The 10,916-nt window shown below is 45.3% G+C and overlaps 2 protein-coding genes across 4 annotated transcripts in view; one reads left to right on the top strand and one right to left on the bottom strand.

Moving 5' to 3' along the window:
• Positions 1-524: 524 nt before the first annotated feature.
• THAP11 (THAP domain containing 11) lies at positions 525-5,351 on the bottom strand. Its single transcript, XM_083164762.1, has one exon. It carries the CDS (start codon positions 5,237-5,239, stop codon positions 4,334-4,336), a length of 906 nt encoding a protein of 301 aa, XP_083020888.1. The 5' UTR covers positions 5,240-5,351; the 3' UTR covers positions 525-4,333.
• A 32-nt stretch (positions 5,352-5,383) lies between these two features.
• The window catches only part of CENPT (centromere protein T), a 47,917-nt gene continuing 42,384 nt past the window's right edge, over positions 5,384-10,916 (top strand). Inside the window, exons 1-3 of one of the 3 annotated variants that reach the window (XM_083164759.1) lie at positions 5,384-5,541; positions 9,157-9,264; positions 10,731-10,845. In XM_083164759.1, coding sequence (XP_083020885.1) covers positions 5,399-5,541; positions 9,157-9,264; positions 10,731-10,845 — 366 coding nt within the window. In that variant the 5' untranslated portion in view covers positions 5,384-5,398. Of the gene's footprint in view, positions 5,569-5,994; positions 6,017-9,156; positions 9,265-10,730; positions 10,846-10,916 lie in introns of those variants that run through there. The other 2 variants (XM_083164760.1, XM_083164761.1) reach the window with 2 other exon arrangements.

Here is a 10,916-nt window from a genome sequence, read left to right as displayed (position 1 = left end):
AAATATAAAAATAATTGTCTTTAAGCTTTACATGTGCAAAATTTGGATACTATGGACTGTATTCAATCCTGGGATTCCGACTATCGGAACATCCCAACAGTTGGAATCACAGGCTGTTTTTGCCTAGCTAGACTAAAACTCAAACGGAATTCAATGTCGCGTCTGGTGAAAACGTCCGTGGATTGTCGAAAAAGTCTGTGAATCTACAATTCATGGCAGTTTCCGACAAAGCAGATCCGACTTGTTTTAAAGACGGATCTGTTTTGTCAGTTGCCGCCTATTCAATGCTGCCGTTTCCGACAGCATTGAGTAGGCGGCGACCGATATTTCACCCCGCAGAAATAGCGGCCGAGATTATGTCAACAAATTTTACCAATCCATAAGTTTTTAAATCTGCATATATAGTGGTAATAACTATTTAAAGATGAGAACTTGTTACAAAAACACTATTTAACACAAACCTGAAACAGACTACATAGTATCCAATCACTAACAATCAGTCAAAATACAGGGGAGAGTCTAAATAATTGTGAAAGATTATGTACATTTTATTGAACATGTCATTATTATACAAATAACATCAAGGGGTGTTTTACAGTATTGCAGAATGTTGGAATCCTAGAACAGTTAGTCTCATTCCCTACATGATTAAGGATGAACATGTATCTTTGTTATTACTCAAGGAGAAGAAAAAAACATTATCTGCTCACCTTATGCAGTAAACTAAATTCTTCCAACCGCTTTATTACACTTTACCAGATATTACACACTGAGGGAATTCATGGAGCCATTTCTAGTTTCTCTACACAGAACAGAATTTCAGTTGTGGTATACCACCAATCATGTTGACATTCAGCATCTGGACAAGAGAACTTAGATGTGGTTTGAATGGGGACAGGGCGGATGTTGTAATGGTAAGCATTGGACCCATGATGCTAATCATGGCTCCAATTCCCAAGATGGCCCTGTGTGGACTTTGTATATTCTCAAGGTGCATGCGTGGGTTTCCTCCCACAATCCAAAAATACACAGGTAGGTTAAGTGGTTTCCAAAAAAATTTGAATCGGAAACTGTGTGCGCTATATCAATAACTTATAATTAACATAGTGAATGTACAATAGGTTACACACAACATCATTAGGTTTCCAATCTGACTGGTTGGAATGGAAATCTGGTACTTTCTGGGAGCAAATGATAATTGACCAATTGCTCCCAAACATGTAAAAAAAAAAATGGTCAGAAATTGGTTACAGCCTTTTGATTGAAATTTATGCAAATTTCCCATTTCCAGCTTTTGGGAGAAAGTGGTTGGTTATTTGTTCTCAGACTTTAGCAGATTTTTGTTACAACCAGCCACATTGGAAATATAATCTTATAGTATGTATCCAGTTTTAAAGTCAACATTTTCTGTCACAAGAAGTAATGAAAAATTAAAATATCTTATCAATGAAAACATTTGATACTTACAATAGGTATTATAGTTATATTTTATTCTGCAGTTTACTAAATTCTGATACGTAAAAGTGCCTGCTTAAAAGGCAGAAACACATTGTAGCTTCTACTCCTTAAATGGACTGTAAAAATGGACTCCATAGCAATATCTGTAACTATGGAAACCAGCTTTGGACTACTGTAATTATTTTGATGGTGGTGTAGGTTGATAGTAAGAAGCAATTCTTAAGAACATTTGAAAAAGTTACTGATTTCAGACACAAGACCTATTGTAAGTACCAGAGATTATTTCAGTAAGCTGTAACCATGAAAATAAGTTTCATTAAATAAAGAATCATTTTTAAGTAGTCTGTCAATTGGCTTTAGGAAATAACCGCCACTGATGTAGACATTTCCATTGCAATCAGTGCAAAGGTTTGGAGCAATTTTCTATTGTTCACTGTGATTACAGCAAATCAACATGTAGATGTGATCATTCAGGATCAGTATGATTTACCTACAACTGAATTACCCACAATTACTTCACTGACACTGTAATACCAGCGTGGTGTAAAAACCAATGGTCAATATCCCGACATACTCATAATACCGTCTGTTAAAATGCATAGTCAATATATCGACATGATCAGAATGCCAAACATATTACAATACCAACAAAGTTAGTATATCGACATTGACTCATACCCCGCTGTGCCCTGCCCAGTATTATATTCACCCTCTATGCCCACTTGGATGGTAAAGTATAAAGTAGTTTTTGTTTGAGGGGAAAAAAAAAATCATGAAAACCTCCATTCAGTATTATTTGGGTCATATGTTTTGGTGGTCACCATTGTGCTTGTGTCTGCGCTTTCTTATGTTTTACTTTTTGAGGTTGACGGAATATTTATTGTTGTGTTGCGTATATGTCGGTATATTGTCCATCTGCATTTGGTTGTCAGGATTCTGTCAATCGGTATTCCATCCATCGCCAACTTAACTACATATTGATCATTCACTTGGATCAATATTACTGGTTAGAATTATACTATGGTCAATAGTAGGTTGCTGTACTAGCAGAAACTACATCCAGTTCTTTAAAGGTCACCCTGGTGCTTTTAATGCATAAAGGCCTTGTTGCAGCATTGTTAGTGGTAAGTACCAGAAGATGCATTGGCATGAGCGGAAGAGCATAATGCGGATGGTGCCAACATAAGCGTTCGATGAACAGCTCAGAGTATACAAGGAACGATATATGATGGCCAATAACCGCTGCCAACATGAATTTGCCTTTCTGGTTCTTCTGTTTTGGGCTAGTTCTCCATGCTTACCTTTGCTTCTCAGCACTTATCACTCAAATACAAATACTGCTTTTATTGTGTGTAGTTCACAGATTTGGGATACACTACAAGCAGAGGTCATGGGAACATGTAGTTATAATTCTGGGTATCATTTTTTGGGAGCTGCACAAAGGCATTAGAGTCATCATCAGTATGAGGACTACATGGATTTAGTTGGACCTATTACTAGTCTCTGTAAAGTAAAAGGAACCTTATGCATTCACCGGGGATGAAAATACAAATATTTATAATACCATGTAACACTATACTAAAGAATACAAGTGTACAATTCTGCCTCAGCATTAATACTAGCATGAGTCTCAAGTCAAAAGAGGATGGAGTGTTATAAGGTGTATGGTATGCAAAACTGGAGGTGGAATTTTGGGGACAATGACCACTCCACTGTAATAGCCAGCTGCTGTGAGCAACAGTCACAAAGTTGCAGATGTGAACAGGTTACAACAAGCAGCAACAGAAAAAATGAAGTGGTGGATTGATGAAAACAAGATTGCGAGAAGAGGTATGGATAACACTAAAATAAACCATGTCCAGAACAGCATTAGGTGTTTAGTTCCATGTAGAATTCTTCTCAAAGACTGTACTATAATGAATTCAAAACTAGACATTTTTGTACTTCTTATATGTACAGAAACAGTATATAAAATTCAGTTCAAGAAACATTTTTTATTAAAAAAAAAAAAAAAAACCAACAACTTTCCACGGATTGTTGATTATAAGAAGTGTCTTTCCAACATAATCAACATACGGTGCGTTCTTAAATCTAGATGCAGTATCCTGTACTTGTTCACCAATTGTCTCCAATGAGTAGAAACATCTTCGTTTGCCAAGTTTCAAATGATGACAAAGAAATGGAACGTTACAAATGTGAACATTAACATCCATAAGTTTGTGAGATATTTTGTTTTTAGGGGATTTCAGTGATCTCAGCAATAGCTATGGACCTCAGAAGAACAACTTTTTATATGTTCTAGCTTTTGACTAGTCTTCCTTCCTAAGTCTAAGTAGAAGGTTCCTAAAGAAACAGATCTAAGAGCAAAAAGGGAAATAGAGGCAAAAAAACCCACCCAAAATAAAATTTTTTTTTTAAAGTGTTAAAATATGCATAATTTTCTGTACGTTAGCTTTTTAAGTGCATAACAAGATGCTACCATGAACTTCTAAATGTATTTGTCTTTACCTAAATATTTACCATAGTCCTGTAAAGCTGAAACCCAACATTTTCAAAAAGAGAATTTGAAAAGAAAAAAAACTAAACCTAAACTACAAGTATCTTTATATAAAAACACTTGAGGGGGAAAAAAAAATATGTAGGATTTAATGTTTGTAGCTGGAAGGGATTTAATGCACATATTTCCCTCTAAACAATATTGTAAAGATAATGATATAAAATGCCACACAGTTCAAAAGTTTACATTCAGAATATCATCATCTCATATTTCTCTCATGTGGTACCCATTAAGGGCGGTCATTTGTTCAATCCATTTTCATACGAGGACACTTATATTTTAGGTTTAGTGACCCTTTTAAAGGACAACATGGTAACCCTAGGAGTTCCCTTCTAATTTTTTCTTTGCAGCATTCATGGACAGGACTTTGTCTTTCTGACGGATTTCCTCCCTCAGTTTCACTTCGGTGACCCTTAAGTGTCTGATGTTTGACTTCATCTCCTTCATCTTCACCTCCATCAAAGCTATAATGTCCCTCTGCTCATTGAGCTTCCTCAGCAACTCCTCTGTGGTGGTGCCTGAGGACATGGAGTAGGAGTGGTCAGCAGACTGGGGAGAGGGGTAATACTCTGGCATTGGGTAGGTCTCCTCTCCCACCACCACCACCTGTAACTGTTGATGGGATGAACCCGCAGAGAAGTGGCTGCTCAGCCCGGGTCCGCCTGCAGAATCCAGTTTGACTGTGAGGTTGACCGGATTGGACTCTGCAGTGATCTGTTCTCCTGTCACTGCCCCCAAGGATCTAGCCATGGCAGAGGCTTCCACAGCAGCCATGTCCCCCATAGCAGCAGCTGTGCCTAGCAGCATCATCTCTGCGCCCCCTGCTGTCAGCTCCAGCACTTCCTGCTCCTGCCCTGGCAGGGTGGTCACCAGCACTGTAGTGGAGGTGGGGGTGTAGCTGGGCTGCTGCTGGTGGTGCCTCTTCTTGCTCCTGTCCCCGGCATTGCCCCTGCGGGTCTTCCTCTCGTTCACCCCGCGGAGAGGGAAGATAGTGGGCACCTTGATACTGTAGGACTTGCGCCCACCGTGGAAGTGCAGGCTGCACACTCGGTGCCCGTTGGTGGGCTGGAAAGTGTTGAAGCAGCCGGTCACCCCAGCCCGGGAAACGTTCTTCAGCCACAGGTGCCGGAGCTCGGGGTCCTTGGGGAAGGTGTAGAAGTGCAGCCCCTTGTCCCGGTGGGAGTTGCTGTAGCAGCCCGGAACGCAGCAGGTGAATCCGGGCATCGCTGCAGCTGCTGCAACAACTAGCGGTAGCTGGCAGGCATGAGAGATGCTGGCACAGCCAGAGACGCCGAGACTGAGCGGCCAGCGGAAACTACATATCCCATAACGCCCGCCACTTCCGGCACACTACGGCGGGGTGGCATTAGCGCCGAAGACTACATGTCCCACAAGGCCAGAGGCCAGCTTCCGGTGTCGTCACCACGGCTGAGCGCGCGGGTTCTGTCTTCAGTTTTGCCTGTTAGTAAGTTGGAGCAAAGTCAGACTCAGACGCAGACGCCCGCTGGGAGCTGTTGTGCTAAAAGGTGAGAGCTGTGGTGCTGTGCTGACAGGTGAGAACTGTGCTGCAGACAGGTGAGAGCTGTGCTGCTGGTTGATAGGTGACAGCTGTGCTGCTTGATAGGTGAGAGCTGTGCTGCTGACAGGTGAGAGCTGTGGTGCTGTGCTGACAGGTGAGAGCTGTGGTGCTGTGCTGACAGGTGAGAGCTGTGGTGCTGTGCTGACAGGTGAGAGCTGTTCTGCTGACAGGTGAGAGCTGTTCTGCTGATAGGTGAGAGCTGTGCTGCTGACAGGTGAGAGCTGTTCTGCTGACAGGTGAGAGCTGTGCTGCTGACAGGTGAGAGCTGTGCTGCTGGTTGATAGGTGAGAGCTGTGCTGCTTGATAGGTGAGAGCTGTGCTGCTTACAGGTGAGAGCTGTGCTGCTTACAGGTGAGAGCTGTGCTGCTGACAGGTGAGAGCTGTGCTGCTGACAGGTGAGAGCTGTGGTGCTGTGCTGACAGGTGAGAGCTGTTCTGCTGATAGGTGAGAGCTGTGCTGCTGACGGGTGAGAGCTGTGCTGCTGACGGGTGAGAGCTGTGCTGCTGACGGGTGAGAGCTGTGCTGCTGACGGGTGAGAGCTGTGCTGCTGACAGGTGAGAGCTGTGCTGCTGACAGGTGAGAGCTGTGCTGCTGACAGGTGAGAGCTGTGCTGCTGACAGGTGAGAGCTGTGCTGCTGGTTGATAGGTGAGAGCTGTGCTGCTGACGGTTGATAGGTGAGAGCTGTGCTGCTGATGGGTGAGAGCTGTGCTGCTGATGGGTGAGAGCTGTGCTGCTGACAGGTGAGAGCTGTGCTGCTGACAGGTGAGAGCTGTGCTGCTGACAGGTGAGAGCTGTGCTGCTGACAGGTGAGAGCTGTGCTGCTGACAGGTGAGAGCTGTGCTGCTGGTTGATAGGTGAGAGCTGTGCTGCTGGTTGATAGGTGAGAGCTGTGCTGCTTACAGGTGAGAGCTGTGCTGCTTACAGGTGAGAGCTGTGCTGCTGACAGGTGAGAGCTGTGCTGCTGACAGGTGAGAGCTGTGCTGCTGACAGGTGAGAGCTGTGCTGCTGACAGGTGAGAGCTGTGCTGCTGACAGGTGAGAGCTGTGCTGCTGACAGGTGAGAGCTGTGCTGCTGACAGGTGAGAGCTGTGCTGCTGACAGGTGAGAGCTGTGCTGCTGACAGGTGAGAGCTGTGCTGCTGACAGGTGAGAGCTGTGGTGCTGTGCTGACGGGTGAGAGCTGTGGTGCTGACGGGTGAGAGCTGTGGTGCTGACGGGTGAGAGCTGTGGTGCTGACGGGTGAGAGCTGTGGTGCTGACGGGTGAGAGCTGTGGTGCTGACGGGTGAGAGCTGTGGTGCTGACGGGTGAGAGCTGTGGTGCTGACGGGTGAGAGCTGTGGTGCTGACGGGTGAGAGCTGTGGTGCTGACGGGTGAGAGCTGTGGTGCTGACGGGTGAGAGCTGTGGTGCTGACGGGTGAGAGCTGTGGTGCTGACGGGTGAGAGCTGTGCTGCTGACGGGCGATGGGTGAGAGCTGTGCTGCTGACGGGCGATGGGTGAGAGCTGTGCTGCTGACGGGCGATGGGTGAGAGCTGTGCTGCTGACGGTTGATAGGTGAGAGCTGTGCTGCTGACGGGTGAGAGCTGTGCTGCTGACGGGCGATGGGTGAGAGCTGTGCTGCTGACGGGCGATGGGTGAGAGCTGTGCTGCTGACGGGCGATGGGTGAGAGCTGTGCTGCTGACGGTTGATAGGTGAGAGCTGTGCTGCTGACAGGTGAGAGCTGTGCTGCTGACAGGTGAGAGCTGTGCTGCTGACAGGTGAGAGCTGTGCTGCTGACAGGTGAGAGCTGTGCTGCTGCTTGCTGATAGGTGAGCGCTGTCCTGCTGATAGGTGAGAGCTGTGCTGCTGCTGGCTGATAGGTGAGAGCTGTCCTGCTGATAGAGGATAGGTGAGAGCAGTGCTGCTGATAGGTGAGAGCTGTGCTGCTGATAGGTGAGAGCTGTTCTGCTGATAGGTGAGAGCTGTCCTGCTGATAGGTGAGAGCTGTGCTGCTGATAGGTGAGAGCTGTGCTGCTGATAGGGGAGAGCTGTCCTGCTGATAGATGATAGGTGAGAGCTGTGCTGCTGATAGGTGAGAGCTGTGCTGCTGTCCTGCTGATAGGTGAGAGCTGTCCTGCTGATAGGTGAGAGCTGTGCTGCTGATAGGGGAGAGCTGTCCCATCAAGTGCCAAATTGTATGTGAGCCTCCCGGTGCTGCCAGGCGGCTCATAGGAGAATTGGGTCCGACTTGTCCGAAGGACAAGTCGGCCTAATGTATGGGGGCCTTAAGTCTGGGCACCTACAGATTTATCGTTGATTTGACCTATGGACCGTACTCTGGTCCACACGCAACGCTGCAAAATTCACTGCACTGCGTGTGGATGAAACAGTAGTGTGCCGAGCGCAGCGAGCCACCGTGCCCACAGCATGGCATGACGCGGTACACTTACAGACATCGGCACCCGCCATATTTGAAAACCCATGCAGTTCCTGTTCCCTGCCTGGGGTGTCGCTGTCTGCTGTGGTGTTTCTAGCATAGGTCTGGTTTGCATATCAGTGCTGATATACAGACCACACTGTGCTAGAAGCACCACAGCAGACAGCGACACCCCAGGCAGGGAAGAGGAACTGCATGGGATTTCAAATATGGCACAGACAGGGAGGGGAAAACAAGATGGTGAAGGGGCACACCGGGCAAGGGCACCAGCTTAAGCCCATGTACACAAAGTGTAGCTCCTGCTTGTACACTGAACACAGGAGCAAGAAAGAACAGGGGAAACCAAGTTGGCTGCCATCTGCAGTGGTAGCAGACGTGTTAATTTATGTGGCTCTACAGGGACCAGGGAAGGCAGGAGGTCAGGGGAGGTGAGCAGAGGAGAGAGGGCAAGTAGCTTCTGCCACCTGCAAGATGGCTGCCGCCAAGTGGAGCTGGGTCCCAATCCCTCCCAGGTCCCCGGCAGCACATGCGCTGGAGAAGAGTCCCGGCAGGAACCGGCCAGGTAAATATCCCTCTCAGGGGCAGCAGGTGATGAACAACTGAGCCTCAAGTTCCCGACGAGCGTGGCTGACTGTTTCCAAACTCTTGTACCCGAGGAGGGTAATTAGCACTCCGCAGCATGAGCCCTGCTAATCCCCCTGTGGGTGTAGGTAGGATGAGGCAGCAGCAGCAGGGCGCAGTTCAGATACACAGCGGGACAGAAATGGGCTTTTTTTTTATTATTCAAACAATTACTGTTCGTAGAACAGACCAAACAAACATTGAGAACATGCAAACCCCACACAGGTTCCTGTTTGGTAGTTGAGCTCATAGAGAGTGCTCTTGTTATGGGATGGTTGCTGTGTTTGATATGCATTTACTTGCTGCTATGATGACCACTTTCTGGGTAAGGAAAACGGTGTTCTGGGTTGGAGCCATACTTTGATTTTAAGTAATGACAATTGCCTTTCACTGGCCCAAAAAATGTTTGTTCTCAAAGAGGTTTTGTATTCTTCGCATATAATACATTATGCAAAATACATATATTGCAAGAAAATTGTGTGATCTTTTTGCTGTAACGTCATTTTAATATTTTTTTTTACGTCAGGAAAATGGAGGATACGTCGCAAGAAAACCTTACTACACGCTCTTTGCTTAAGGGGATCTTGGCCACCGAGCCAGTACTCCCAGCAATCAAGCACACTTCTAAACAAAGGTAAATTGATTAATTTCTATATATCCAAATGAAAAGCTTGGCACTCTGGGTGGGCAATGGCATTTACTAGGGTGCCATCCTACAAATTGTTAGGTGAACAAACCAGGTGGCACTCCACAGATTTTCCAGTAATGTGCTTTGTGATTGTAAACGATTGCGGAGAGCATCAATGTTTCATGGCTGTGAAAGCCGTTTCGTCATGATGGTGGCATAAAAGTGTTTTGATTTTGGTTATTCGTATCTATTTTTATACGTTAAAGCAGTCAGGACTATTAATTATTAAAAATTATTAAAAGTTATATTTTATTACTTTAATTTGGACTTGAAGCATATACTTACTGTGTTCTTTTTGTGTAGTAGGACTGTCACTTAGTTTGTCTGGCCTGCAGTACCTCTGGGCTGCCAGAGGTGCTGCTATTTTGTTCCAGCCTGCAGTACCTCTGTACGGCCACATCCATCCTGCATCCGTGGTCTGTTCCTCTTCAGCAAGTATAACTCTTGTCTTGCAGTTCACCTATTTAGGCAGGCAAACCCGTAACAAAAGCTCTGTACACATTAGACATCCAGATGTTGTGGAACTACATGTCCCAGCATGCCCTGACAGTTTTGGCATGCTTTTATAGGGAAAAATGTGGCAATGCACGTTGGAACATGTAGTTTCACAACATCTGGAGGGCCACAGGTTGATGACCCATGCATTAGACAATGTATAAGTGCACTTGCACTTTTATGCCGCCATCCTGACGAACTGGGTTTCACAGCCTTGAAACGTTGATGCTTCATGTGGTAGGTAATATAGATTGTAAGCTCCACGGGGCAGGGACTGATGTGAATGGGGAACTATGTTATGTGAAGCGCTGCGGAATATGGGTGTGCTGTATAAATAACTGGTAATAATTACTTGGACAATTTTTTGGATGTTGAAAAATACGCAGATTGGTGATCCACGTGTTCTTTGACAGTCGAAACTGCTGGCGCTTTTGACTTCATTTTTTTTTAGTCCTGTTTCCCGATGCAGTTTAGTTTTTAAAAAGTGAATTTGAATTGACTAAACCTGTTTAAAAAAAATCTTAAGAAAACAGATGCAATTGAATAGCAAAGTCCTTTTTTATTTCGGCTAGCCTGTGAAACTACACATCCCAGCATGCATTACCACCGGTTTGCTATTAGAGAAATGCTAAAACTGCGGAAAGGCATGCTATAGGATGTATAGTTTCACAACAGCTGGTTGGCCAGGCCTAGGCTACCCTTTGGTATGCTTAAAATATGTTACCATGGGGAAAACTCTTGCAGTGCAAACACATATAGTTGCATGAGGAAATTACTCATGCAATACGTTTTTTTCATTATTTTCAATTTAATCTGATGCTTCCCATCTTCTACTGTGGTTCTACTTAAAAATCAATTATTTTAATATTTGCTTTCACCATTAAAGTGACTGTGGCATCTCCTTTTCTTCTCAATAGATCCGACTATGGAAGACCGTCTACATCAGCATATCTTGATAGAACTTCATCGTCTCCATCTATGAACTTGCGCAGTAAAATGAAAGGCCGCCTGAGGCGTTCTCTTGGGAAATCGGTAAATAATAACCGTGACCTGTATTTTTGTTATCTGGTCTATGTTTTCCACATTTAGAAAGACATATCTTA

Source organism: Crinia signifera, chromosome 11 (assembly GCF_055691185.1).
Source record: "Crinia signifera chromosome 11, ASM5569118v1, whole genome shotgun sequence".
Lineage (NCBI taxonomy): Eukaryota > Metazoa > Chordata > Amphibia > Anura > Myobatrachidae > Crinia > Crinia signifera.
The sequence above is the reverse complement of the archived record's forward strand: the minus strand, read 5'-3'. Positions and strand labels throughout refer to the sequence as shown.

Coding starts and splice junctions, on each gene's coding strand:
- THAP11 (XM_083164762.1), bottom strand. CDS start 5,239: ATGCCCGGATTCACCTGCTGCGTTCCGGGCTGCTACAGCAACTCCCAC.